Consider the following 27,552-nt stretch of genomic DNA (forward strand, 5'->3'; position numbering starts at 1 on the left):
ATGACCTTGGAGGTGTCTACGGACAACGCCAGCTCTTTGGCCTAGAAATGGATATGAACATCAACCCCCAGAGTCAGACATGACTGGACTTAACGTCAAGGGAAACCTTTACCTTACTAAGGAAAAACCTATTAAACATCAAATTACATTATGATTTTACAAATTAAGCACCAAAACATCATGTTATACAACAAATTTGACAGAAAAAGTAGTTCAATACGCGGTAATGTTATGTTGTAATTACTGTATTTACGAATTTAGCACCAAAATATCATGATATATTGAAAACATTGACTACAAAAATGCCTTGGATAATCCAGAACCTTGGATAAGTGAATCTTGGATAAGTGAGACTCTACTATACTTTCAGAATTTTTAAAGGGCAGTGTTACAGGTATGTTCATGCAAACTTTCCATGCTTTTCTATGTCAATAACTGAGCCGGGACAGGATAATTCTCTGGGTCCCAAAGCCTCATTTTACTACTGCTCAGATATGGATGATTTCACTATGTCCTTAATATTCCTTAATATAAAGAAAAAGGGAAACAGGACCAGCTAACACCTCCCCATCAAAGGATTTCCCCCAGCAAGGAAGCAGCCAGGCTTTGAAGCTGCAAGGCCATGCCAATCAAACTGGCTGATTGCAACATTCACACCTACCTCTAACAGACAAGAGTTCTTTCTCGCACCCTGGACATCACAGATATATAAACCCCACTTGCCTAGATCCCAACAGACCTCACAACCTCTGAGGATGCCTGCCATAGATGTGGGCAAAACATCTATGCTTCTGGAACATGGCCATACAGCCTGGAAAACTTACAGCAACCCATACAATACTTTGTTTTGCAGAAGTGTGCCATAGTATAAGGCAGTGTCCAATGGTCCCATAACTTTTTTCTACTAAGGTAAAGGTTTCCCCTGACGTTAAGTCCAGTCATGTCTGACTCTGGGGGTTGGTGCTCATCTCCATTTCTAAGCCAAAGAGCCGGCGTTGTCCACAGACACCCCCAAGACCACTGGCATGACTGCATGGAGTGCTGTTACCTTCCCACCGGAGCGGTACCTATTGATCTACTCACATTGGCATATTTTCGAACTGCTAGGTTGGCAGAAGCTGGGGCTAATAGCGGGCACTCATTCCACTCCCCAGATTTGAACCTGGGACCTTTTGGTCTGCAAGTTCAGCAGCTCAGAGCTTTAACACACTGCGCCACTGGGGGCTCCTTTTTACACTACATACTCCAAAATGGGAGATATTTGTTCAAGTTTATTGTGAAGGTCCTCTTTTCCTGATTCATCAATGTAAGACAACATGATGCTCAAAGCCATACCTTCTCTTTTTGGGCCCATGCATCCAGCACATCTTTGGCAAAATTGAAATACTCCGGCACAGCTTCAGAGTCCGGGAAGTCCAGAGATGGTGCTCCACTGCAGGCTTGGCTTTTGATTTGATAAGGCCATTTGGGGGCAAAAGTGTGTTTTAAGACGGGAAGTCTCGAGAGAAGCTTCATTGCACGCAGCACAGATCCCTTTCTGTGTCACAGGCGTCGAAGGATAATCCCAAATTCTGTTAAACAACAATCAAATACAGATATCATGAATTAATGAGTAGATCTGATTGCAAACAGATAAATACTGTATATACTCGAGTATAAGCCGACCCGAATATAAGCCGAGGCACTTAATTTTACCACCAAAAAACCTGGGAAAACATTGACTCAAGTATAAGCCGAGGGTGTTAAATTTCAGAAATAAAAATAGATACCAATAAAATGACATTAATTGAGGCATCAGTAAGTTAAATGTTTTTGAATATTTACATAAAGCTCAAATTTAAGATAAGACTGTCCAACTCTGGACAAATCATTCTTCTCATCTTCTTCAGTGTAAGTGTGCTTATGTATCCTTTTAAGAATAACAGAGTAAAAAAATACATGTAATAATAATAATAATAAATACAGGAAAATAATACATGTAATAATAAATAGAGTGAAATAATAAATGTATTAATAATAATAAAAATAGAGTAAAATAAATGTAATAGTAGCAACAATAATAGAGAAAAATAATAAATGTAAAAATACCAATAATAATAGAGAAAAATAATAAATGTACCATATATTCTCGAGTATAAGCTGACCCAAATATAAGCCAACCAGGAGCCTCACCTGAGTATAAGCCCAGGGGGGCTTTTTCAGTCTTAAAAAAAGGGCAGAAAACCTAGGCTTATACTCGAGTATATACAGTAATACTCCAATGAAACTGAGCATTTTGTCAACATCTATTGCATTTCATAAGTAGAAACTCAGATCCTCTAGCCTTACAATGAGAATAAGTAACTGTCGAAGTTACATATGATGTCAACCCTGCAGTGGCTGTTAGGAATTGTGGGAGTTGAAGTCCAAAACACTTGGAGGGCAAAAGTTTGCCCATGCCTGAAGTTCCTTCTCTACCACAAAGTGCTGATGTCTCACCAAACAACCTACAACTCCTATGATCCCATAGCATTGAGCCATGGCAGTTAAAGTGGTGTAGATGCACTCTTGGAAAAACAAGAATCTCTGTGATCATCACTATCTGGGTTTTCCAATTCACAAGAAACGGAATACAGAATATCTACCTGTTCATATGCAAGTGGATGGCTGGAAGGTTCCTCTCTCTGGATAGTAAATAGATTGCAGACCGAAAGGAAAACCACAGGAATGAAAGAAAGCGGAATGTCATCTATTTTATGCATAAATAAACCATTAACTTTAAGACAGAAAATAATGCACTAAAATTTAGTAGATCTTTTTCCTGCTATCAAACGTTAACTTTCTACCGGAGATATGCTGATATACAGCCTTTTTCCTCTCAGTTAATAAATGCTTGAAATTGACTGCAAGGCTCTTCTCTCCATTTTTAAAACTGATCATTATTCATTATTCACTAAATAAATTGCTTGGATAGTGGTCTTCATTCTCCAAACCCAGAGAATACAGAGAACATTTTGTCCGATGGCCTCCCAGAACGCAGGGAAATAATGTATGAGTTGGAATCCTCTTGGTGGGCAACACAAAGCGGTCACACTTTTTCTAGAATAGGATTGCCTGCGAAACATACTCTGCCATGAGTGATTGCCTATGAAAATATCGGAAATAGCTGACGGGAATTCTCCATGCTCTGACATTTTTTTGTAGCTCCACTTATTACTCAGAATTTTGTATTTTGCATTGGTTAATCAATAGCATTTGAACTAAAATGGACTCCGGTGGCACCGGACATTAGAACGAGGGGTCAAGAAGCAAGACCATACTGTTGGAACTCATCATTTTGAGTAGTTAGTCATTTTTAATAAACTAACTGGCAGAAGCCTGTAGGTTGGACCTTTTATAGAAGTTAATAAGTGTCCGTCTCCTTTGAACTCAGTAGTCTTCCTATCATTGTATTGGTTTGTTGTTATTATTGGAAATATTTGATATAATCGATTGCTTATAAGGTTCAAGATGGATAGTTTATTCATAGAGTTGGAAGAGACCACAGGGGACATCTCTGTCATGCAGGAGCACACAATCAAAACACTTTCGACAGATGGCCATCCATCTCCTGTTTAAAACTCTTTCATTCTCACTGCACTCCCAGGAAGCAGATTTCAGTGTCAAATAACACTTACCGTCAGGAAGTTCTTCCTAATGTCTCTTTTAAATCTCTTTTCTTGTCATTGGAATCTTTTGCTCCATGTCCTATTAATAATAATAATAATAATAATAATAATAATAATAATAATAATAATAATTTTATTCTTGTACCCCGCCCCATCTCCCCGAAGGGACTCGGGGCGGCTCACATGGGGCCTTGTCCAACATCACAATATAAAATCAAAACAAAAACACAAATTTACAACAATAAATCAACAATATCGGTAAAACAATCGAAAAGGACAATCTTACAAGATAAAATGTTAAAACAGGTATATCAAACACAAGTCTGGGCCAAAAGGTGAATGTGTCAAGTCGGGGGGAGATAGTTACATAATTGACATAGTCAATGAAGTACTATAAATGACAATAGTGACAATAAGAGGGCAGATCAGTGGGTCTATTATTACGTAGGCAGGCATCTTAAACCAACAAAAGTCACTCATCAAAGGCTTTCTGGAAAAGCCAGGTTTTCAGATTCTTCCAGAAGGAGAGGAGGGTGGGGGCCAGCCTAATCTCCCTAGGGAGCAAGTTCCAAAGCTGGGGGGCCACGACAGAGAAGGCCCTCTCTCTCGTCCCCACCAACCACGCCTGTGAGGGTGGTGGGAGCGAGAGAAGGGCCTCCCCCGACGAGTGAAGAGATCGTGCGGGTTCGTAGGGGGAAATGCGGTCTCTAAGGTAGGCGAGTCCCAAACCGTTTAGGGCTTTGTAGGTAAGAACCTGCACCTTGAATTGGGCTCGGAAAGTAAGCGGCAGCCAGTGGAGCTCCTTAAACAGAGGCGTTGAACGTGCCCTGTAATTTGCTCCAGTTAGAAACCTGGCTGCCGTGCGTTGAACTAATTGCAGTTTCCGGACCATCTTCAGAGGCAGCCCCACGTAGAGCGCATTGCAATAATCCAGTCTAGAGGTAACTAAGGCATGGACCACCATGGTCAGATCAGACTTCTCGAGGTATGGTCGCAGCTGGTGCACAAGTTTTAGTTGTGCAAAGGCCCTCCCGGCCACGGCCGACACCTGAGCTTCAAGCGTCAGCCCCGAATCCAGGAGGACCCCCAAGCTACGGACCTGCGCCTTCAGGGGGAGTGCGACCCCGTCAAGCACAGGTTGCCACCCAATACCCCGATCGAACTTTCGACTGACCTGGAGGACCTCTGTCTTATTAGGATTAAGTCTCAGCTTGTTCGCCCTCATCCAGGCCAACACAGCGGCCAGACACTGATCCAGTATCCGAGGGGCTTCCTTGGATTTTGGTGGAAAAGAGTAGTAGAGTTGGGTGTCATCCGCGTAGAGATGGCACCGAACTCCAAAACCCCGGATGACCTCGCCCAGTGGTTTCATGTAGATATTGAAAAGCATGGGGGACAGAATAGAACCTTGCGGGACCCCACAGGACAATGGCCAGGAGTCCGAGCAGGTGTCCCCCAGCTTCACCATCTGGGAACGCTCCTCCAGGAAGGACTGGAGCCACTGCAGAACAGTACCCCCAAGGCCCATCCTGGAGAGACGTCCCAGAAGGATACCATGGTCGATGGTATCAAAAGCCGCTGAGATGTCCAAGAGAACCAGCAGGGTCACACTCCCCCTGTCCAGCTCCCTGCGGAGGTCATCCACCAAAGCGACCAAAGCTGTCTCGGTACTGAAACCAGGCCTGAAGCCAGACTGCGATTGGTCCAGAGAATCCGTATCATCCAAGAATCCCTGGAGCTGAGAGGCAACCACCCGCTCCAAGACCTTGCCCAAAAATGGAAGGTTGGAGATTGGTCTGTAGTTATGCAAGTTGGTCGAATCTAGGGATGCCTTCTTTAAGATAGGTCTCACTACCGCTTGTTTTAGATTAGATGGAAATCTACCCTGCTCCAAAGAGGCATTAATTATTCTCACAAACCAATCAACCAACCCACCACTGGCCTGTTTTAAAAGCCAAGATGGACAAGGGTCAAGGGCACAGGTGGTCGCCCTCACCGCTCCAAGAATCTTGTCCACATCATCAGGCTGCACAAGCTGAAACGAATCCCACAAGATCGAACAGACAGAAGCCTCGGTTACCTCACCGAGGCTTCTTAATAATAATAATAATAATAATAATAATAATAATAATAATAATAATAATAATAATAATAATAATAATAATAATTTTATTATGACACAGCAAACAAGATAGATATGCTGGATTTCATATCACAAAATCACAAGTCGAACACTTCCCAAGTGTCTAGAACTGTGTGATGTATTTTCGGATGATGTGTGCAGATCCCAGCAGGGTGGCCTTTTGCAGTTGGCAGATCGTAATTTTGTCAATGTCTATTGTTTCCAAATGCCGGCTGAGATCTTTTGGCACGGCACCCAGTGTGCTGATCACCACCGGGACCACCTGCACTGGTTTCTGCCAGAGTCTTTGAAGTTCAATCTTGAGGTCCTGATAGTGGCTGAGTTTTTCCTGTTGTTTTTCGTCAATGAGACTGTCACCTGGGATGGCAACATCAATGATCCAAACCTTTTTCTTTTCGACAACTGTGATGTCTGGTGTGTTGTGTTCCAGAACTTTGTCAGTCTGGATTCGGAAGTCCCACAGTATCTTTGCCTGCTCATTCTCCAATACTTTTGCAGGTTTGTGATCCCACCAGTTCTTTGCTGCTGGAAGGTGGTACTTGAGGCATAAGTTCCAATGAATCAGTTGTGCCTCTGTTTGTAGTCTGTCTGTGCAATTTTCTTACAGCAGCTGAGGATGGTTTCGTCGGTTTCCTTGCACAGTCTGCACTTTGGGTCATCAGCTGATTTTTCAATCTTGGTCTTAATTGCATTTGTTCTGATGATGATGATGATGATGATGATGATGATGATGATGATTATTATTATTATTATGGTATTATTAGGTAAAGGTAAAGGTTTCCCCCTGACATTAAGCTTATTTGTGTCCGACTCTGGGGGTTGGTGCTCATTTTCATTTCTAAGCCAAAGAGCCGGCATTGTCCGTAAATCCTCTCTGACTCTAATGATGGAGCAATCATAATAAAGCATCATTCAAGATGCTAATTTGGTTCTGGGACTTATCAAAGAATTTGACCCATCTGACCTGTTGCGGGCTCAATTTCCAGTGTGTTTTCAGCTCCTCCAAAGTGAGATGGTCTGGTCACATGATGCACCCACTAAGAAATGACTCCAAAACAGCAGCTCTTTCTCCCATAGAATCATAGAATAGTAGAGTTGGAAGAGACCTCATGGGCCATCCAGTCCAACCCCCTGCCAAGAAGCAGGAAATCGCATTCAAAGCACCCCCGACAGATGGCCATCCAGCCTCTGTTTAAAAGCCTCCAAAGAAGGAGCCTCCACCACAGTCTGGGGGAGAGAGTTCCACTGCTGAACAGCCCTTCTCACAGTGAGGAAGTTCTTCCTGATATTCAGGTGGAATCTCTTTTCCTGTAGTTTGAAGCCATTGTTCCGTGTCAATTGCCTTTTGGGAAAATTCAATATCTTTGACAGATAAGCACATATAGGGTCTCAACTGGCCTGACTGGTTCCTTTGCAATAAAACCGTTCCCAATGGCACATCAGTCACATCCACTGCTCTAAATAGGACCATTGGATCATGATATTGGAGAATCGCTCCAGAGCCGAACCATTTTTTTTTAGTTACATTTCCAATGATCTCATAGCACTGAGTCATGGCAGTTAAAGTGGTATCAAACTGAATTAATTCTATGACATAGATACAGCCTTAAGCTAACTAGGTACTCAACGCAGCCAATTAAAGGGTTTATATTCATCTCCTTTGTGCATCCCTATGCAGCTTTTGAGAATGCCTAGTCCTTAGCCGATCTACGTATTTGTTATGCAGTCTTGCACTTTATCCCATGCCCTTGTCCCATGGTTACAGCTCTGCACTTATTCCCACTCCCTTGCCCTGTTGTTTACAGCTTGGCCATGTTTACATTAGCTACCGCCACTGACTGATGAGTACTGTTTTATTCTGCTTTTTATGTTGTTGTTTACATGCTTATATGTTTTATTCAATTGTATTTTATATTGTGTTTATTTCATGTTGAGCCCCTGGTGGCGCAGTGCATGAACCATTGAGCTGTTGAACCTGTTGACCGAAAGGTCGGTGGTTCGAATCCGGGGAGCTGGGAGAGCTCTCACTGTTGGCTCCAGCTCCTGCCAACCTAGCTGTTAGAAAACATGAAAATGTGAGTAGATCAATAGGTACAGCTGCGGCAGGAAGGTAATGGTGTTCCATGCAGTCACAGTTGCCACATGACCTTGGAGGTGTCTACGGACAAGGTAGGCATTATTGACAAACATTTTGAGCACAGTTTTCCAACCAGTGATTGATCCATCTTCTGGGATTTCTATCTAATCCGTTTTTAATCTGTTTGATAATCAAAATATTATGGAACTTTATTCCATGCTTGACTGAACTTCAAATAAACAACACCATTTCCCTAAATGGACAAAAACATACAAGATTTGTTTGGTGGGATTTGTTCCTGACAAAGTGTATTATGGAAAGTAGCTGAGAAAAAAGTAAAGAACTGAGACAAGTAATTGAGTACATGAAGAACAAGTGGGATCCAGAATTAACTTTGTCTATTTGAAAGAAAACCAAACTGATCCCCTGAGCTTGGTTTGGTTGAAATAACTAGTCTGGTGTCCTTAGTTGCAGAAGCTGAAACTGATTTAAGATGATGCTACATCGATCGCCAAACAACAGAGAGATCTGTAAAGCCCTTGAAACTATTGCTAAAATACTATCATTTCTTTTAGGGAAGCCTTCTTGGGATGGAGTGGCACTGGTTATCCCATCAGCCTTTCATAATCTCGGACTTCCAGAACCCCATAGTGGTTTTGACAGTTGTGCTCATGTGTCTGATGATCCAAGTCCAAACATAAAAGAGGCCACCCTAGTACCAGTAGGCCTCGAAGAAATGTCCATCGAATTTGGAAAGCTGGTGGTTATTCCAACCCTCTGCTGTACACATTAAACACGTCCCCATTCCTTGTTCCTTAGTTCATTCCGTTTGATTTTCCCTGAGATTGTCTTTGGCAGCTGTTGGACAAACTCCATCTAGAAAGAAAGAAACAAAATAAGGAAGTGTGACATTTTATTTTCTTTATGTAACAAGGGTTATTCTTTGGTAGTGTGAATTTCAGGCTGGGCAGAAGAATCAGAATTAATGGGAGGGTAATGGGAGGGATTAATGGGAGGGATTTCATGTGTACACATGAAATCCCTCTATTTTCAAAGTTAAAGCACTACTTTTGCACATATACCGAACCTTTACAAAAAGGTGACACTATGCTTGCCAGACATGGATGCCAACCTGTCCTATCTTCCAACCATCCCACCTCCTAATTCCACATGAATCTAAGGCTGGATCGATACTGCCATATAATCCAATTATCCAAACTGATAATCCACATTAATAGCTTTGAACTGGATTATATGAGTCCACACTGCCATAGCTCAAAACAGATCATCTGGATTTTATATAGCAATCTAGATACATCCTGAGTTCAGGACTCAGCATGGTTGACTTACTATGGTGAACTTTTCCAAGGGTATTGGAGGTGGATGACCAAAATGTACATTATATAGTTTTTTCAAAGGTGACACATGAATGAATGAACAAATAAATGAACAACTATCAAAGCCAATAAAGATCAGTCTCTTTGAACGATTCCTCATTCTCTGCTGGCACTTGCCTTTCTCGGATATTTGTATGGTGCTGTCACTTTCTTGACATGTTCCTGCAGTTCGTGGATTAATTTGTCCTTATCTCGAGACGCAAAACCAGAAGACAACACCACAAATGCTTTCACCACCTAAAAAGTCAGAGTTGGTACAATAAGACATGGCCAAATCACCTGCATTTTGATGCTTTACATTCCATCCTGCCTCTAGACCACACTGACTTTGGCTAGACTCCTTATATGACCATTACTTACCATGCAGTACTGTAACAACTGCTATGTATTGAATGTTAGTGTGACCTTTCCAAACCCCACTTACAAAAAAGCAGCTGCTGGGATTGACAGGGATCTATAGGGGAATGGACCTCAGTTAATCCAAAATACTAGTATATGGAATTTAGGAGACTTTCATGGTCTCAATGTGGGCCTGCATAGGGAGAATGAGTATATAGTAGTTGTGGATGCATAACTGTAGGAAGATAGTATCACGCTCTATAACATAAACAGCCCAGCCACATAAACACATACATATGTTCACTTTTATTGTGTGTGTGTTTGTGTATGTGTATATATATAGACACATACATATACATACATACATACATACATACATACATACATACATACATACATACATATATCTATAGTATCTTGGAGATGGGATTTGAATTCTAGCAATCATTTGTATTCTATCTCCCCCTGCCCCTCATGAACCTAGATAATGACCAGCCCAAAGTTATCCAGTGAGCTTTATGGCTGAGTGATGATTTGAATGTAGGTCTCAGCCATCCTAACTTACTTGCTGCATCACTTATTATACTCTACAGACATATATATATATGGCTATATTCTTAAAAAATGCTCATAGATTATAATTACTTCTCCCCTGAGAGGGTCTGGGCTGCTGATCGCAGCGGCTTCTGCTACTGCAGGATGCTCTAGAAGCGCACTCTCTACTTCAAATGGTCCAATACGATACCTAGGACAGAAACCCAAATTTATCAACAGTTTAGTCAGGGAGGGAAAGTATCCAGGGTGTAAATGTCTCTTCACCAGGAAGATTTAACAGGTAGGAAATAGTCCTCTATACATTTGTTGGGCTCTAGCTGGCATTGTCCGTAGATGCATCCAAGGTCATGTGGCCAGCATTACTGCATTACCTTCCCACCAGAGCAGTACCTATTGATCTACTCGCATTTGCATGTTTTCGAACTGCTAGGTGGGCAGAAGCTTGAGCTAACAGTGGGAACTCACCCCACTCCCCGAATTCGAACCAGTGCTCTTTTGGTCAGCAAGTTCAACAGCTCAGCAGTTTAACCCACTGTGTCACTGGGAATTGTATATTGTAGGATAACTAACGTTTTCATGGTTTTGCTTTGACAATTTTGTCGCAGGGGTGGTTCCCATGTCATTAGGATGATGAATTTTAATTTGACCTTTAAATTTTAGGACAATAAGTTTTAGTCTGACCATTGAATGGTCTATTCAATTCACAGAACCCTACCTTGATTTAGTTTCAAGAACTTGGCCAATTGCTTTAAAGTTAAGACTAAAATCCAGTATAGAATTACTGTTTGATTGATATCAGTCACCACTGGATTTTTGTGTCAGAGATGTATGCCATAAAGGAAGGAAGCAAAGCAAAGAAACCAACCCTGAAGAATTTATGATGTCATCGTTTCTTCCAACAAACCAAAAGTACCCTTCTTTATCCATCACTCCTCTGTCTCCTGTAATGTGGAAATCTCCACGTATTGTTGCAGCTGTTTTGTCAGGGTTGTCCTGCAGAAGAAATTTCACAAAGTTGGAATAGGACATATTGCAGGTATAACTACGTAAAGAAGTAGTGTGATTTAGTGGCTCGATAACATATACCTCACAATCTCTGAGGATGCCTGCCATAAATGTGGGAGAAATGTCAGAAGAGAATGCTTCTGGAACATGGCCATACAGCCCGGAAAACACACAGCAACCCTGTGATTCTGGCCATGAAAGCCTTCAACAACACTCTTAAGCCTACTCTCTTTGTATACCCTGTGAAAAACCTTTCAGCTTTTTGAGGAGCAAAAAACATGTTTCTTACTATATAGCGAGAGAAGAGTCCCACCGGCCTTTCTGGTTTCACTTTAATAGCAATTTCTCCTTCTTTTCCAGGAGGCAGAATATTGGCTTCTTCGTCTACAATCTGGAAGAAGAGAACATTAATGCAAGGATATAAGAGTCCCGTTGTTCCCTTCATAAGTTGCAATGTGGGGTGGGTAATAAAATAACAACAAAAACAACAATAATAGTAATAATAATAATAATAAATCACACAGTCCTAGACACTTGGGAAGTGTCCGACGTGTGATCCAATTCAACAGCCAGCAGAGTGTCTGCTGTAGACTCATCTTGTTTGTTTATAATAATAATAATAATAATAATAATAATAATAATAATAATAATAATAATAATAATAATAATAATATATAATCTATATATATAAAAGAGTGATGGCATCAGGGCAGCGGACAAAACAACAAAACTACAGGCCCCCCAACCTCGAAATTTGAGAACACAACCCATCATCCACGCCTCTAGGTTGATGCAACAAAAAGAAAAGAAAAATAAAGTCCTAATTAGAGAGAGAGGAATAATTGCTTTTATCCAATTGCTGCCAGTTAGAAGGCTAAGCTCCTCCAACTTGGTCTCCTAGCAACCCAATAAAAATAATAAAAAACACTAAAAAATAATAAAAAACACTAAAAATTAATACAATAAAATACTATAATAACAGAAAATAACTAAAAATAATACAAGAAAATAATAAAATATAATAAATAAAATATAACTTACAATAAAATTAATTTAAAAAATGCAAATAACGTCAAATAAAAATTACACAACAATTTTTAACCAATACCACCACCACTTTGCCACAGCAATGTGTGGCCGGGCACAGCTAGTATAATTATATAATTATCATTATATACTGTGGGACTTCCGAATCCAGACTGACAAAGTTCTGGAACATAACACACCAGACATCACAGTTGTGGAGAAGAAAAAGGTTTGGATCATTGATGTCGCCATCCCAGGTGACAGTCGCATTGACGAAAAACAACAGGAAAAACTCAGCCGCTATCAGGACCTCAAGATTGAACTTCAAAGACTCTGGCAGAAACCAGTGCAGGTGGTCCCGGTGGTGATGGGCACACTGGGTACCTTGACAAAAGATCTCAGCTGGCATTTGGAAACAATAGGCATTGACAAAATTACGATCTGCCAACTGCAAAAGGCCACCCTGCTGGGATCTGCACGCATCATCCGAAAATACATCACACAGTCCTAGACGCTTGGGAAGTGTTCGACTTGTGATTTTGTGAAACGAAATTCAGCATATCTATCTTGTTTGCCGTGACATAATAAAATAATAATAATAATGATGATGATGATGATGATGATGATGATGATGATGATGATGATGATGTTGCCTCTAATACTGGTATGAGTACTGATAGTTTTATCCTTCATGGAATATGGTAACCCCCATATCTACTGGACCATTATCTCTGGTTTCATAGGAACTGTGCTGTATATTATGCCATTTTAGTCACCAGAGAAGATATACTTTTAAAACCAACACAAGCCAGCTACTTGTATTCACTAACCTGAACATCATATGGCGCACATGCCTTTCCCATTGATCCTGGCTTAATCTTCATCCCTTTGCGAACCCCACAGATCATACCCTGTTGATAAAAAGAACATTACTGTGTAATATACTGAGACATATGCAGTGAGTTCCACTGGTTTAAATATTACCTACTTCCCGGTAAGTGTGCAATGTAGCTTAGCTTTCAAATGTTAGTAGTCTACCCTGGAGCAGGGCCGCCTGTCTTCCATAAACAACAAACTGCTGTTGATTAATCTGTTCAATTTATCTGTTAAATAAATCACAATTCTGAAGGAGGACAATAATTGGTGCACCGGATGTGCATCTATTATTAAGGTTAAGCTGTCACTCCTTCATGCCAAGGACATTTCTGTCATCTTTAGACGTCCTCCCGATCCTCCCGACTGATGTCCTTAAGGGTGCCTTTTATTACCTCCCCACTAAAAGTAGTACCTATTTATCTACTCGCATTTCTGCTTTTGATCTGATAGATGGGCAGGTGAGCTGGGGCTGACGGCGGATGCTCACTCTGACCCAGGCTTGAACTGGCAACCTTTCAATCAGCAGGATTTTCTGCAGCACAGTGGTTTAGCCTGCTGTGCTAAGTCCAACCCCACGGCTATTCCTAATTCACATTTCCTGGATCTGAGCACAGTTCACTTTTGGAGAGGACCATTCTCTGAATTGACAAGTTGCTATTTTGGTCTTTAAAATCTGAATATATCAAAAGGACATACAGAATAAAATAATAGTTTTAAGGATTATGCATAAAAAATTATATTATGGGAAAATATTTTAGGAGAGTCTCTCCGGGGAGATAGGGCAGGATATAAATAAAGCATTATTATTATATTATTATTTAAATTCATTTTTTTCGCATTTAAAAAGCCCAGAAAATAATGATACAGCAGAGTTATGACAAAATAAATGACATGAACCTACTGTTTCGGTCTGCCCATAGGCTTCGTGGATGTCCAGTCCTGTCTTGCTTTTCCATTGCTCCATCACTTCAGGGTTTAGTGCTTCCCCTGCACTCACACAGTGCTTCAGGCTCATGAATTTATAGCTAGACATAAGTGAGACATTTGTTTAGGTTTGTTTTGAAGTTTGCATTTTTTTTCATATTTGAAATGGAAATAAATCAATTGTGGGAGCAATTCCTGATAGTCCACAGATTGCTTATTTTTTAATGTTGAATTTGGATCTCTCTTTGTATAACAATAATTATAATGAGGCGGGATTCTTCTTTCCATGGAGAGTCTGCAAGTGCTTCTGCTGGGGACTTAGGCTTGCTTTCCTCCCCCAAATAACACCTTCCCCCTTCTTTCTATTCTCTTTTTCATTGTTCTCCATTCTCTTTCTACACTTCCTTATAATCCAGAGTATCAAAGCATGGCTAAATCAGTAAATGCTTATCGATATATTCATTATTTGAAAACGTCTTCACAAGATACCTGCTCAGATCATTCTGCACCAACATGCGGAACAAGGTTGGAGCGCCCAGCATGGCGGTGATGGGAAATCGCGACAGAGTCTAATGTGTTTAAAATAAAATAAAAAGGTGAACAAAGTTTGTGTAGTATTGACCAACTAAGCTTTCGAGAACCTTGTAAATTACTCATACAAAAAGACTTGCCAAGTGATGGCTATATATCACTTCTAGGATCAGTGGGAGTATGTCTCTGTAGGTCATTTGTTGGGAGCAAGAAGCTATGAGTACAGCTACACTCCTGTCTGCTGGTGGGCTTTGTTGGGGGTTGTAGATGTAAATAAACAGAAGCTTTACCACTGTTACTGAACCAAAATATACCCTCAGAGCTGGGCTGTGGCGCAGCTGGCTAGTAACCAGCTGCAATAAATCACTACTGACCGAGAGGTCATGAGTTCGAAGCCCGGGTCGGGTTAAGCCCCCGACCATTAAATAGCCCAGCTTGCTGTTGACCTATGCAGCCCCGAAAGACAGTTGCATCTGTCAATTAGGGAAATTTAGGTACGCTTTATGCGGGAGGCTAATTTAACTAATTTACAACATCATAAAACTGCCAGCAAAACACAAGGAATGGAATGAGGAAGTACAGCCACTAGTGGATGGTGAAGCAACAGCTCCCCCTGTGGCCGGAATCGTGAAGCTGGAAAAAAAAAGCTAAATGCCTCTGTGTCTGTCTATATATGTTGTTTGTCTGTTGGCATTGAATGTTTGCCATATATGTGTTCATTGTAATCCGCCCTGAGTCCCCTTCGGGGTGAGAAGGGAGGAATATAAATACTGTAAATAAGTAAATAAATAAACTTTACTTCAGTTCAAAAGATCAAACAGGGCAGTCTCTCTGAATTCTTACAGAGAACAGAGGGAATAAACAGTTCTTTTAAACAGTCTTTAAATATGCCTTATTTGCCTTAGAAATAATCAGGCTTCAGAGAGTTGGCAGACATTTCCTTCCTGACTGTTTCCAGTCAGCACTCTCTTTACTCTCCGAGGTGAAAATGACAGTTAAAACCGTTTCTCTCAGCAGCAAGCCAGAGACAGTAGCCCAGGGGTCCTCAAACTTTTAAAGCAGAGGGCCAGTCCACAATCCTTCAGACTGTTGAGGGGCCGAATGATCATTTGAAGAAAAAAAATGAACAAATTCCTATGCACACTGCATATGTCTTATTTGTCGTGCAAAAACAACAACAACAACAACAAAAGAAAAATACAATATTTAAAAATAAAAACAATTTTAACCAACTCAAACCGATCAGGATTTCAATGGGAAGTGTGGACCTGCTTCTGGCCAACAAGATAGTCAAATTAATTAGGATTATTGTTGTTGTGTGCCTTCAAGTCATTTCAGATTTTGGGCAAGCCTAAGTCAAAAATTTATTTATTTATTATTTATTTATTTACTACATTTATATCCTGTTCTTCTCACCCCGAAGGGGACTCAGAGCGGCTTACAATTTATATCTATATACAATATATTATATTATTAGCACAGAACAATATTAGCATTATATATTACTATATTGAATTATACCACTATATTGTAATATTATTAGTAATATTACATGTAATATATAATATATAATTAATATTATATGGTATTATTAGTATTACATTGTATTACATTATAATATTTCTATCAATATTATATGTATATACAACATTATATTATTAAAACTGATATAAAAATATTATATTATAAAACTGAGGGCAGGGGCCAGGTAAATGACCTTGGAGGGCCGCATCCGGCCCCCGGGCCTTAGTTTGGGGACCCCTGCAGTAGCCAATAGGAATGTTGGCTCCTGGCTGGCTCAGCCAATCAGCTGCCAACACATGCCTTTCCAGTCAACTCATTTACATCATGGTGTCTTTTTTACAAATTCCCACAGGCTTTATATAGACATCCTGTGGGCCACTGTGTAAATAGAATGCTTAGATGAAACTTCCAACTAATCCAGCAACGTTTTTATATTTTTAAGAGCAAGGTCAGCTCTAAATATCTGGCTACCAAAACCAAAGGACATTTCAGCTGCAAAAGAACTGAATCCTTTTGTGGTCAGGGTGACATACTTCTTTGCATTTGAGAGTGGTGGACTACCACATTTTATAGGGAACAAGGCAGGTTACGGAGCAGATACAGTTCTGCCCTTCCACCACTGCCTCCTGGCCTTTACTTTCCTTTGGCATTAAAATGGGATTATCATAAGAATGATCCTGAAGAGCATATGCCCTCAAGGAGGAGAACTAGACAATACTCAAGATGGCTTAAAGTTTCATTTACCATCTAGGTATAATTGTACTCATATGTCTATAGCTATACTCCTGAACCTTTGCGGACCCATCGGACAAAATCCATACCTTGTTATGCTGAAACATGACCTAAATTTAAGATCCATTAAATAAATTGAAACATTCTAAGAAAACACCTGTCTTGCTGAGATCTTCCCTGCATCAACAGAAGGAATTCAGGACTAGCACTACTGTGCTGAATATGAGATGAGACTCTTGTACCTTTAATAGTTAGTAGAAGACACACTATAAAGTTCCGTCAAGTGGAACTACAGCATGCCTGTCCTTTAACCCACCAAACTCCACATTTTAGCTGATTCAGCTCCAGCAGGAATGGCAATGTACTGACTGGTAGAAAGCAGGGGAGGAGGGCCGGGAGGGTATTCAAAACTATTCCTGTATCGACACACAACACCTTCAATCTCTTATTTTTTGAGGAACGGGACACCTTGGTACTGCCCACAGACTAAACGATATATTAGAATGGTCATCTTACATTGAGGATAGTTGTTGATTCTACTTGAGGCAGATTATGAACAAAGACACAGGATCCCAAAACCCACGGGTCAAAAAGAGCGCCCAGGCAGCTCAACACCCAGCCTGTGTCTGCCGTGCACCACATGATGTCCAAAGGCGAAAAGTCCAGCCAGTATCTGATAAACAGTGGAAAGAAAACCAAGAGGCACCTTTATTATTAAACAAAGACTCACCCAATAGTTATATCCTTTGGCAACAAGTTTGAAGATTCATACCCAGTGTCCTACAATTAGAATTCAGTTGCTACATATTGTTATAATTGGTCAGATTATTACATGATGAGACATGTTCAAGGTGATTGCCATAGCTAGTCAGCAGATATAGTTGGATACTGGAATTCCACTTATGTCCATTACAGGCAGTGATATTCTCCATAAGACTTTTTGATGTGTCTTTAGACTGAATTTATAATAATAATAATAATAATTGTCAGGACCATAATTTCTGGGCCTGTACTCTGGCACCAGAAATCAAGGACGCTTACACAAAGAACTGATAAGGCACCTGCGGCTCCCGGCTCTGAAGGGAAACGGCTGATGTGCGAGCGGGAAGAATTGCGCGGGGGTTTTCTCTAGGCGGGAATGACTTCTTTGAATGTGGGGGGAGTGTATATAAGGGAGTCTTACTGGGCCGACCATCAATCTCGGCTTTATGTGTGTCAAAGTGTTCTTCAGTAAAGTTTTCAGTGACAACAGAGCAAGCCTCTTGTGTTCATTTGGAAGCGGCTGGAGTGAGCTGACATCAAAGCCGAGATTGCAGGCACTGTCCCGTGGCAGCGGTGAGGTGTGATGGAGACGGAGGGAGACGAGCTCCTGGGCGCAGGAGGGGGTCCGTCGGGACGAGACACTCCCGACGAGCCGGATGCCGAATTCCACCGACTGGCAGCCCTGGCGTCCTCCACGGCTTATGCCCAGCCGAACGGAGTGACCCAAAGGCGAGGAGGAGCGCAGAGAGACAGCACCGAAGGAGAGGGCGAGCTACACTTCCCATCCCCACAAAAGATGGTGTTCCTGGAGGAGAGGATGACGGCAATGGAGACCACCCTGGCAATAATGTCAAGGGCAATGGAACGCCTAGCACCTTTGGCGGAGCTGGGAAAAGGAAGGGAACCTCGGACTGGCTCAATGTGGGACTTGAGCATGGGAAGTAGCCAGAGCTTCGCAGATCTCCCAGCACCGAAGGGAAGGGGAATGCGAAGAGAGCTCGGCGCCCGACCCAAGACCTTAGCAAGCCTGGCACGGGTGGAGGAAAGCGACAACGAGGAGGAAAGGCCTCCAAGGTCCCCAGCTACCTTCCAGCCAGAACTCCTGGTGCCCCTAGCGAACGCCGGGCGTGGCACAGGGCAACGGGAGGCAACAGCGGGGCCCCCGGGAACTCGAGGGAGCTTGCGACGGGCGGAACGTTGGGAGCAGCCGCCACAAGATATCCAGCAAAGACGAGAGGATCTGAGAATGGAGTATGGAGGAGAATCCTCCGAGCTAGACTTTTTCCTCACTACTGTAAAAGGTTACATGGAAGATAATGGCCACACGTTCCGGACGGAGTCCAGCAGGGTTCGGGCAATCGGGGCAGTCCTGAGAAGGGGAGCGGCCAGCTGGTATGTACAACTGCATGCCAGACACGACCCATGCCTGGGGTCGGTAAGGCGCTTCCTAGCAGCACTGGAGGACCGCTTCCGAGACCCGCTTGAGCGAATCCAGGCGAGGGAGAAACTGAAAGCCATCTACCAGGGGCAGAGGTCAGTTTCCCAATACGCTGAGGAGTTCCAATGCCTAGCCGAGAGAATTCCGGAGTGGTCAGAGGTAACCAAACTGGAAATATTCAAAGAGGGACTACGGCGAGAGATCCTTGCATGGGCAGCGCATCGGGATGATCCGGAGACGCTGAGAGGCTGGATCCAGTTAGCAGGCCGTGTCGAAACCACATTGGCCCAAGTGAAGAGGCACCGGGGGGGACAACAGCAGCTTCCGAGGCCGAAGGAGGTAGCAAGGAAGCCGGAGCAACCCCCAACCAGGAGACAGACCGAGGCGAAGGGAACCAGCGGAGGAGCGAGAAGGGAGTGCTTTGTGTGCGGGCGTGTGGGACACAGAGCCGCGGAGTGCTGGCAGAGGAAAGGAGGAGGGGGCAATCAGCCCAAACAGCAGGCAGCAACAGGAAAGCGTGCTGAAGAAGAATCGTCAACAAAGGGCCCTTCGGAGGGATTGGTGAGTGACGACCAAAGGATGCTGGTGGTGAAAATCAGGCTAGAAGGCAGTGGGAAATGGGCCACTTGCAAAGCGTTTATAGACTGTGGGTGCTCCAGGAACATTATTTCACCAGAGCTAGCCAATGGATTAGGGTGGGAAAGATCCCAACTAGATGTTCCCGTAGCCTTCTCTCAGCTGGACGGTTCGATAGCCTCAGGCTCTATAGCCAAATATAGCCTTGAGAACGTAAGATGCAGAATAGGGCCTTGGGAAGGAGAGATATCATTTGTAGTGTCCCAGGTGGCAACATACAACGTGATTTTGGGAATACCTTGGCTCGAGCAGGCTAACCCACAAATTGATTGGAAGACAAGGAGCCTACACTTCCAGGGAGCAGAGGCAGAGGACCAGGGGAGTAGGATAGAAATAGCGAGTCGAGGGGAGGACGAAGATGATAGAATAGCAAAGTTGGCAAGCGAATTGCCTCCGGAATACCGGGACTATGTTGATGTATTTGATGAGAAGGAGGCAGATAAGTTTCCACCAAAAAGAAGGGTGGAAGTTGAAATTCAATTAATACCTGGGGCAGAGCTCCCAAAAGCAAAGATTTATCCCATGTCGGCTCAGGAGAAGGAGGAGCTAAAAAGATATATCAACAAGAACTTAGAAAGGGGTTTTATAGAAAGATCAAATTCCCCTTTGGGAGCACCTGTTCTATTCCGGCGGAAAAAGGATAATTCCCTAAGACTATGCATTGACTACAGACGTCTGAACGCTATCAGCACCGTGAATAAATACCCTCTGCCCCTTATGAAAGACCTTATTGCATAGTTGTCTGAAGGGAAAATATTTACAAAATTAGATCTTGCAGAAGCATATCATAAAATCAGGATAAAGCCAGAGGACAGATGGAAGACTGCGTTTTCATGCGCCTATGGACTATATAATTATTGTGTTCTCCCATTTGGTTTAAGCGGGGGGGGGGGGGGAGAGGCTTTCATGCAATTGATTAATGAAGTGCTTCATCCACTGCTGTACAGGGGTGTTTATGTATTTCTTGATGATATACTTATTTTGGGTCAGACTAAGAGCCAACATGTGAAATTGGTCAGGGAGGTGCTCCAGAGGTTAAGAGAAGCAAAATTGTATGCAAAACTGTCTAAATGTGATTTCAACAAGGAACAGATAGATTTCTTGGGATACAGGATTTCCTCTCAAGGAATAGCGATGGACCCAGCTAAAGTGGAGGACGTGAAGGGGTGGGAAGCACCCAAGACTAGGAAACAGCTACAGTCATTCCTGGGGTTCGCAAACTTTTACTGAGCTTTTATTGAAGACTTCGCACAAATCACACTGCCCCTCTGTTAAAGACAAAAGGGAGGGGGGAGACGGCTAAGGTTAAATCCCCAGGGGCCAAACTGAATTGGACGGGGGAGTGCCAGCAAGCCTTTGAAGCATTAAAAAGGAGGTTCACTGAGGAACCCATTTTGCAGCACCCAAACACATCCAAGCCTTTTGTGGTGCATTGTGACGCATCGGATTGTGCTTATGGGGCGGTGTTGTTGCAGAAGGACGAGAAAGGGAACCTTAGACCCTGTAGCTATTTATCCAAAAAGTTCAGCGAAGCGGAGAAACGCTGGCCAATTTGGGAAAGGGAAGCACTTGCAATATTGAAAGCATTAGAGAATTGGAGGCATTTTCTGGAGGGAAGTGGGATCCCCTTTGAAGTATGGACAGATCATAAGAATTTACAGTATATACGGTCCCCTCGAAAGCTTTTGGCCAAGCAGATAAGGTGGGCACAGTATTTCAGCCGTTTCAACTTCAGACTGAAGTTCTTCCAGGGAAAACATAATGTGTTGGCTGATGCCTTATCCCGGATGCCTCAGCACGGTGTAAACACCCGAGAATCTGAGGGAAGCGTCTTCTCAGACGAGCAATGGGGCCTCGCTGCGTTGACTCGTGCGCAAACAAAGAAGGGAGAAAATCTTGTAGCAGTCACCACAGTAGGGAAGGTATGGGAGGAGGAGCTGAAACAAGCGTACGAGGGAGATGGCTGGCTACAATCCCATAAAGAGCAAGGGGAAACGAGTGAAGGATTGTTATTTGTGAATAAAAAGCTGTATATTCCAGAGAAATTGCGGCCAGAGATGCTGAAAAGGTGCCACGATAGCAAGGGGGCAGGACATATGGGACCAACCAAAACAATAAAGCTTTTGGCAAGGCAGTGTTGGTGGCCGGGGATGAGGAAGGATGTTAAATCGTATATTACTCGATGTGAATTATGTGCCGAATGTAAAACGCCACCAGGGAAACCACAGGGTCTTTTGCAAAGTGTAGTAGAACCCACAAGGCCTTGGGAGTGCGTGGCTATGGATTTTGTGGGCAAATTGCCTCCCAGCAAAGGCTACAGGTATATATGGACTGTCCTGGACCTGTTCTCTAAACAGGTTCATTTTGTGGCTCTACAAAAGCTCCCATCCGCTGAGAAATTGGCAGAATTGTATGTCCGACATGTTTATAGATTGCATGGGTGCCCTGAGAGGGTGATTAGTGAGATGAAGGTTTTGGGAGAAGTTCCTAAGCTTGTTAGGGGCGGAAAGGAACCTGTCCTCGGCATTTCACCCGATGACTAATGGAGGAGTCGAATGTACACAGCAGACATTGAGTCAATTCCTACGAATATATCCCAATCATAGACAAAACGATTGGTCGGAACTGCTTCCATTTGCAGAGGTAGCTTTTAACGGAGCGGTGCACTCTGCAACAGGCCGCTCACGGTTCCAGGTAGTATACGGACAGGAGGTAGCACCCTTCCCCAAGCTGCCAGAATGGAAGGGAGAAGGGGGGCCAGATGGAGAGGAATGGTCAGAAAACATCAGGGCAGGGTGGAGAGATGTGGTAGCAGCACTAAAAGAAACACAAAAGAGATATAAATTGTTCGCAGACAGGAAACGTAGAGAAGGGGAAAAGCTAGCAGAAGGAGACTTAGTTTGGCTAAGTACTAAGAATCTCAGATTAGGATTTCCATCAAAAAAAATTAGCGCCGCGATACATAGGGCCATTCAGAATTTCTAAGGCGATCAATGAGGTCACCTATCAGTTAAAATTACCGAAGGATTTAGGGAAAGTGTTTCACTGTAGCCTATTGAAAAAATACAAAGGTACTTTGGATGAAGGGGAACTGTAGTTGATTTGATGTTTTCTCCACAGGAAGAAGAGGAGGAGGAAATCATGTCAGGACCATAATTTCTGGGCCTGTACTCTGGCACCAGAAATCAAGGACGCTTACACAAAGAACTGATAAGGCACCTGCGGCTCCCGGCTCTGAAGGGAAACGGCTGATGTGTGAGCGGGAAGAATTGCGCGGGGGTTTTCTCTAGGCGGGAATGACTTCTTTGAATGTGGGGGGAGTGTATATAAGGGAGTCTTGCTGGGCCGACCATCAATCTCGGCTTTATGTGTGTCAAAGTGTTCTTCAGTAAAGTTTTCAGTGACAACAGAGCAAGCCTCTTGTGTTCATTTGGAAGCGGCTGGAGTGAGCTGACAAATAAGAAGAAGAAGAAGAAGAAGAAGAAGAAGAAGTACAAGAAAACCGCACTACAAACTAGAGTTGAGAGCTGGCACAACAAAACATTGCATGGAAAGTTCCTTGACAAAATTGAAGGAAAAGCTGATAAGGAGAAAACCTGGCTATGGCTCACGAATGGGACCCTGAAGAAGGAGACAGAAGGCCTGATCCTTGCAGCCCAGGAGCAAGCCATCAGAACAAAGGCAATTCAGGCCTAGATCGAAAAATCAGCTGATGACCCAAAATGCAGACTGTGCAAAGAAGCTGACGAAACCATAGATCGTATCCTCAGCTGCTGTAAGAAAATTGCACAGACAGACTACAAACAGAGGCACAACTTTGTGGCTCAAATGATTCATTGGAACTTATGCCTCAAGTACCACCTCCCAGCAGTAAAGAACTGTTGGGATCACAAACCTGCAAAAGTATTGGAAAATGAGCACGCAAAGATACTGTGGGACTTCCGAATCCAGACTGAAAAAGTTCTGGAATACAACACACCAGACATCACAGTTGTGGAAAAGAAAAAGGTTTGGATCATTTATCTTGCCATCCCAGGTGACAGCCGCATTGATGAAAAACAACAGGAAAAACTCAGTCGCTATCAGGACTCTGGCAGAAACCAGTGCAGGTGGTCCTGGTGGTGATTGGCACATTGGGTGCCGTGCCAAAAGATCTTAGATGGCATTTGGAAACAATAGGCATTGACAAAATTATGATCTCACAACTGCAAAAGGCCACCCGACTGGGATCTGCGCACATCATCCGAAAATACATCACACAGTCCTAGACACTTGGGAAGTGTTCGACTTGTGATTTTGTGAAACGAAATTCAGCATATCTGTCTTGTTTGCTGTGTCATAATAATAATAATAATACTAATAATATTAATATTAATAATAATAATAATAATAATAATAATAATAATAATAATAATAATATAAGAATTTTCTGAAATGGCGACACATGTTATCTGGTTTTCACAGAACTGTTTCGGTACCTTGGGTTGATGATGGGTCTCAGTCCCATACTCCCCTGAGAAAGTTCCGTCATCTTAGGAGAACCGGTAGTCCCACTGGTGAAGTATATTATCATTGGATCTTGAACCTTTGTTTGTACATTAGTGAAGTCAGCAGGCGCCTCTCTGTGTGGGAAAGAACATTACGAGGGTTAGGATAGAATCACAGCATCATTGGGTTTGAAGAAACTGCAAGGGCCATCCAACCAACCCTTTGCCATGCAGGAAGACACCATCAAAAGCACTCCTGACAGATGGCCATCCAGACACATCTACTCACTTGAGCAGTTCATTGAAGCCCAGCCAACCTTCTCTTTGGCCCCCAGATGTGACCACCAGTTTGGTTTTCAGGTCGTGATTATCAGCTGTTACGGAATCCACCACAGGAGCCAACACATCCGTGGTGATTATACATTTGGCCTTGGACATCCGGAGTCTGTATTGGATGTCTTTTGCCGTTAATTGGGTTGTACCAGGCATAACGGTGATTCCTACAAGAGCAATGACAATATTTGTGCGTTTAGTGCTGATGCACCATTACCCCATGGAGATCTAGTCAGTCATTTATTGTTGATCATTGCTTTCTTTAAGCTGCAGTGGCACAACTCTTGTGCTGGCTGAACTGCTGACCTGAAGGTTGGCGGTTCGAATCCATGAGACGGGGTGAGCTCCCATCTGTCAGCCCTAGCTTCCCATGCGGACATGAAAGAAGCCTCCCTGGGTAACGTCTTTGAAAACAACCAATTCTCTCGCACTAGAACCTACCTATTTCAATTTGCTTCTGATATGATAAAAATATTGCTTTCTTTAGGTTCTTAAATAAATGAAGAGCCTGACCAATCATTTTCATAGTTTCAGCTCAAATTTTAGAAATTTTATTTCCTTTTTTTTTTTTTTTGGGACTATGACACCCAGAATCAAAACTCTGGAAATTGTTCTCAAGAGCCACTTTGACTAAAGCACTTTCTTAGTCCAATTATCATCTAATATTCACAATATTAGTATTAACCTGTTCTTATGCAAGCCACGGTCACCAACCACCATTCAGGGATCCGGGGCAGAATGGCCAGAATCCTGTCTCCCTTCCGTAGGCCACATCGGTCGGAGAGCACATTGGCCACTTTCCTGGACAAGACCCCCAGCTCCTCAAAGCTCCACCTCACTTCGCCTCCTCTCCCATTTATCCACCATAGGGCTGGGTTGGAAGGTCTCTTCCCATCCTAAAAAAATGAGAAAGAAAGAGGCATCGGAAAGCATGCTTTCATTGTGTTTAGAGCTAGTACAGAGTTCATGCCATTACCCTCTTCCAATTAAATTTATATCTCAGGGCCCATTTACACATCTAGATGTTGACTTTGGATGCTGTGTCTTAAAATTGGAATGTATTTGAATTATGTTTTTATGTCTGTATAAATTTTAATATAATTTTATGTCATGCTTATGTTTTATGTCCAAGGCACTACACTAGTGCCGTTATAAGTCACCTCAAGGTAGAGAAAAGCAGGATATAAATATGATAAATAAATAATAATAAATAACGCATCTTTATCCTACAATTTAAAAAAGGTGCACAATGCCTCAAGCTTCCCTGAAGCTCCAGAGCTCACCTGTGTTTTGGGGCTGCGGTGGCACAATGGGTTAAAACTTTGTGTTGCTGAACTGCTGATCAGTTGGCAGTTGGAATCTGCGGGATGGGGTGAGCTCCCACTGTTAGCCCTATCTCCTGCCAATTTATCAGTTCAAAAACAAATGTGAGTAAATCAATAGGTACCACTTCGGCGGGGAAAGCCAAAAAGTCCAAGCAGTCATGCCGGCCACATGACCAGGAGGTGCCTATGGACAATGCAGGCTCCTCATCTTGGAAATGGATAAGAGCACATCTACAGAGCTAAAGATCTGGACCTATGTGTATGTTGGCTATCACTGCTCATTCCTTTCAAAAGGAAAGAGAAGATCATATGTTTGGTTTGTTTAGAAATCAGGAAAATAACTTCACCTTTTCAAGTTGGGACCATTTATCCAGCACATCATTTGCAAAGTTAAAATATTCAGGGATGGGCTGCTTTCCTTGGCTGACGGCTTCATATTGTGCAAAAATGGGAGAGCTCAGAAACCTGGGATGTCCGTGAAAGGGCTGGTGTGGCCCTCGAAGTATCCAGCAGAACTTGAAAAGGCGAGACTTCGCTAATGTCTTCATGGCAGAAAAATAAAACCTTGCAACATTAGTAAATCCAGCCCTTTGGGTTTGTAATCTGCAAGAAAACCACAGCAGACAAGTCAATGGTTAGACTTGCAGGAATATCACTGCTGTTACAGGTACTGCAACTAATACAACTAGTAGGGGCTGCGGTGGCGCAAGGGGTTTAAACCCTTGTGCCAGCTGAACTGCTGACCTGAAGGTTGGTAGTTTGAATCTGTGAGACGGAGTGAGCTCCTGTCCGTCAGCCCCAGCTTCCTATGCAGAAACTTGAGGGAAGCAGGATGGTAACATATATGGACATTCCCTGGGCAACATCTTTGTAGACGGCTGATGTTCTCACACCAGAAGAGACTGGTAGTATGTTCTCAATTCACTTCTGACACAATAAAAAAACTAATTCCAGTTAGGAAACAATCAGGGCCAGCTAGCAGCTCCCAACAAAGGATTTCCCCAGGCAAGAAGCAGCCAGGCTTTGAAGCTGCCAGGCTATTCAATGCTAATCAAGGCGGCCAATTACAACATTCACACTTGCCTCCAACAGACAAGAGTTCTTTCTCCCACCCTGGACATTATTCCACAGATATATAAACCCCACTGGACTAGTTTCCAACAAACCTCACAACCTCTGAGAATGCCTGCCATAGATGTAGGTGAAACGTCAGGAGAGAATGCTTCGGAAATATGGCTGTACCACCCGGAAAACTCACAGCAACTCCATGGTTTATATGTTTTAGGTTAGTAAGGCAGGTAAAGGTTTTTTAAAACAATTCTGGAGACCTCATCAGATGGCTTCAGAGAAAATGGTATATTTTTTCTGATTGCACTCTCAGTTGTTATAATGGAATGAGACACCAATGTTCACCTGCTCATGGTACTGACCTGCAAGATGCGTTAGTTAGGAAGCTTGGCCACTGCTTTCCAGGAACAGCTTCTTCATTGGCTCCGTGGCTTCAGAAATACATGGCGACGATCCTTTGGAGAAAATTAGACCTTCTGAGAATATCTTCTGATTCTGGTATGTCCTTCAATAGAAAAAAAAATGTGTGTGGTGCAGTTCAAAGTATACCCTGGGGCAAGCTACTGAATGCCAGCAAAATCTAATAATTGACATGTTCAGTAGAATGTGAGGGTACCTTGACCTTCAGCATTTGCTGTTTGTTCCTTTTTGCCCACATTTAGGGAGAAGAATGTATACAGTAAACAGATTGGTTTTCTTTTTAGTAATTTCAGACAATATCCCCATT

At 42.8% G+C, this 27,552-nt stretch overlaps 3 protein-coding genes across 4 annotated transcripts in view; 1 reads left to right on the plus strand and 2 right to left on the minus strand.

The window, feature by feature from the left end:
* Positions 1-2,736, minus strand: part of LOC100563359 (acyl-coenzyme A synthetase ACSM3, mitochondrial) — a 3,629-nt gene extending 893 nt beyond the window's left edge. The window contains exons 1-2 of one of the 2 annotated variants that reach the window (XM_008119614.3): positions 2,625-2,736; positions 1,336-1,571 (exon numbers count right to left, since the gene is read on the minus strand). In XM_008119614.3, coding sequence (XP_008117821.2) covers positions 1,336-1,515 — 180 coding nt within the window. In that variant the 5' untranslated portion in view covers positions 1,516-1,571; positions 2,625-2,736. Of the gene's footprint in view, positions 1-1,335; positions 1,572-2,478; positions 2,503-2,624 lie in introns of those variants that run through there. The other variant, XM_062964263.1, reaches the window with a different exon arrangement.
* A 5,422-nt stretch (positions 2,737-8,158) lies between these two features.
* LOC100561854 (acyl-coenzyme A synthetase ACSM4, mitochondrial) lies at positions 8,159-27,342 on the minus strand. Its single transcript, XM_003226693.4, has 14 exons — positions 27,188-27,342; positions 26,105-26,360; positions 25,118-25,328; positions 24,389-24,599; positions 24,091-24,234; positions 17,293-17,449; positions 14,479-14,558; positions 13,967-14,090; positions 13,020-13,100; positions 11,453-11,554; positions 11,024-11,151; positions 10,249-10,348; positions 9,382-9,501; positions 8,159-8,743 (listed from the first exon to the last, which is right to left on the minus strand). Exons 2-14 carry the CDS (start codon positions 26,303-26,305, stop codon positions 8,657-8,659), a joined length of 1,746 nt encoding a protein of 581 aa, XP_003226741.1. The 5' UTR covers positions 26,306-26,360; positions 27,188-27,342; the 3' UTR covers positions 8,159-8,656.
* Positions 17,682-23,021, plus strand: LOC103280472 (uncharacterized). The gene is made up of 2 exons (XM_062964260.1): positions 17,682-19,537; positions 22,733-23,021. The coding sequence occupies exons 1-2, from the start codon at positions 18,122-18,124 to the stop codon at positions 22,766-22,768; spliced, it is 1,452 nt and encodes a 483-aa protein (XP_062820330.1). The 5' UTR covers positions 17,682-18,121; the 3' UTR covers positions 22,769-23,021.
* Positions 27,343-27,552: the final 210 nt, after the last annotated feature.

This window comes from Anolis carolinensis, unplaced genomic scaffold (assembly GCF_035594765.1).
Source record: "Anolis carolinensis isolate JA03-04 unplaced genomic scaffold, rAnoCar3.1.pri scaffold_13, whole genome shotgun sequence".
Lineage (NCBI taxonomy): Eukaryota > Metazoa > Chordata > Lepidosauria > Squamata > Dactyloidae > Anolis > Anolis carolinensis.